This window comes from Limanda limanda, chromosome 7, assembly GCF_963576545.1.
Source record: "Limanda limanda chromosome 7, fLimLim1.1, whole genome shotgun sequence".
Taxonomy (NCBI): Eukaryota; Metazoa; Chordata; class Actinopteri; order Pleuronectiformes; family Pleuronectidae; genus Limanda; species Limanda limanda.
In genome coordinates, this window is record NC_083642.1 from 3,906,248 (window position 1) to 3,908,687 (window position 2,440).

Consider the following 2,440-nt stretch of genomic DNA (forward strand, 5'->3'; position numbering starts at 1 on the left):
CTGCAGCAGGAGGAAAGTGGATCAGTTTGAGATCAGTGCGAAAGTGTTGGCGGTGAAATGAGCACAAGTTGTTTATGTAAGTGAATTAAAAGAAGAAGAAAAAGAAGAAGAAGAAGAAGAAGCTGATGGGGGTCGAACCGACGGGAAACTGATCAAAGTGCAGCGGATGGATTAAGATGATCTTCGGTATTCGGAGCTGAGAGAAGCAGCGGAGATGTACGAGGAGAACCGAGCAAGTAAGATGATCCAGATGTTTGTGTTGCAGCTGTTTGTGTGTGTGTGTGTGTGTGTGTGTGTGTGAACCGGTTCACTCATCAAACAGTCGATTCATTGAACAACGAGTCTGCATCTGAAATATCGATCTGCTGATCAACAGATGATGAATCAGTAATGACGGGGATGTGATCTTTAACAGCTGGTGATTAATTGATCAGACAAACATCTGCAGCTCCAACAGATGTTTAAAGAGATCAGAAAAAATCAAATCTCCAAAATAAAAGTTTTCAATTCAGTTTTTACAGTTTCACTTTCTCTTTTATTTAAAAACCTGCTTTAAATTATCTGAACTTTCTCTGGAGCTTTAACCACATCTCTCTGTCCTCAGCAGAGGTTTTTATACATCAGCAAGAATGACACTAAATTAGAGACTTTATTTATCCTGTTTTCAACTGGAAGTTGTATAATCTATTTAGTTTAACAAATACATGAAGCTGTTTCCAGACATGAACTCAACCACAGACATGTTCCTGACATGTTCTGCTGGTTCTGGATGTGAGAACAAATGTCAGAGTCAGTGTCTCTGGACATGTTCTGGATCTTCTCCTGCAGCCTCCTGGTAAAATGTGTGTAAAATGTCCTTGTTAGTCCATGTGAGGAACCATCAGGACAATGTGTGGAAGCTTCCCAGGGAGCGAGTGGACGTGTGGATGAGGTTTCTAACACGTGACGTGAAACTGGAGGAACATAAAGATCTCAGGATGAAGAAGAGGAGCCGTTCACATAGAAGAGGAAGATGTCAACTTGGAAACACGAGGAGATTCCAGATCTTCTGGTGATGAGGGCCGACGCCGGTGTGGATGAGCTGGAAACAACAACACTGATCTTTCCACAGCAGAGTTTATACATCATGTCCCACCTCCTGCTGCTCTACAGTTCTTGTGTTCATGTCTGAAAACAACTTCTGTCTGATTCTGGTTTTCCTTATGAACTCAGAACCTGTTTCAGTCCTGAGCGAACAGATTATTATTATTGTTGTTCTGGGACACGTGGCCACATACATATTAACGTTAGGTGTGAACAGACGAACTTTACCCTGTGTGAACGATCCTAGAAAATAACTGAGACACGACAAAGTTAGGGAACAGATCTAAATGATGTGATTTGGTGCAGCTTGAGTGAATTGAAGGGACCCTGGGGCCTTGGCGGAGGAATGAGCTTCACTGAGTGACGTTTTAATTGTTGATTACGTTAGAGATGATGACATCATCAGAAAGTGATTTCACACACAGGCAAGTTCGGAAGCCGCGTTCCAGAAAACTCAAATGTTGAATTTTCCAAACTCCTACTCGAAAAAGTGCAATGGAACGCTATTCAAAATGCAACTTGTGAACTCGGGGAAATTTAATCGACCCCCGACTTCACGGAGAATCAGTCGTCTGACGTCACACAACAATGGCGGTGCTCATGGAGGCGTGGATACTGTGGCGCTGAGTCCCGTCGACCCTCTGTTGAGTGACGGAGAGAGATTCTCTCCCTCGTTTGTATTGAATGTGTTTCCAACACGTAAAACATCTGTTGCCTCATGCGTCGTTTCCCTCGTCTTAGTTTCTGTATGAACGTAGAAAAGGTTTCAGATAAATCGTTTCATCACGATACAAATCAACATCAGCTTCTCACGGTCAGACATGTTTGTTTACGTATGATGTCGGAATATCCGACAGTTGTCTTGAACGCAGCAGAAGTTGAACTGTGCTACCGAAACAGATTCAGAACATCTTTGGGTTTATTTGATAAAGATGAGTTGACGACATTTTGCATCATGTGTTGATCAAAGTTTCATGTTGAGTCAGATTGAGAGTAAATCTGATTGTTTTTGTTTCGTCTTCACCTCGTTCTGTTCTGGGTCTCAACAAGAAACTGAAAGTTCAGTTGGCTGTCAAGTCATTATACCGAGGATAAGAGCGCCACCTGCTGCTCTGGAGTGCTCTGGTGTTTTGGTGTTTGAGGATTTGAAGCGAGAGCTGAGCTGGACGAATAAGTGATGACCCTTCATTTACTGATGGTCAACGCCGACTTGACGCTGACGCTGTGGCTCAGAGTTCATCTTTGTTTCAACAGATTCACATTCAAACCAAATTATGTCTGTCTGTGTCGTCTGTCAGTCAAACGTTACATCAGTCGTTATAACTCCTTTAATAAGAGTCAGTGCAGCTACTAACAG

The 2,440-nt window shown here is 42.7% G+C and overlaps 1 protein-coding gene across 1 annotated transcript in view; it reads left to right on the forward strand.

Annotated features, from left to right (window-relative positions):
- Positions 1 to 214: 214 nt before the first annotated feature.
- Positions 215 to 2,440, forward strand: part of cacna1fb (calcium channel, voltage-dependent, L type, alpha 1F subunit) — a 26,335-nt gene continuing 24,109 nt past the window's right edge. Inside the window, exon 1 of the mRNA XM_061073983.1 lies at positions 215 to 236. Within this exon, the coding sequence (XP_060929966.1) occupies positions 215 to 236 (22 nt within the window). The remainder of the gene's footprint in view (positions 237 to 2,440) is intronic.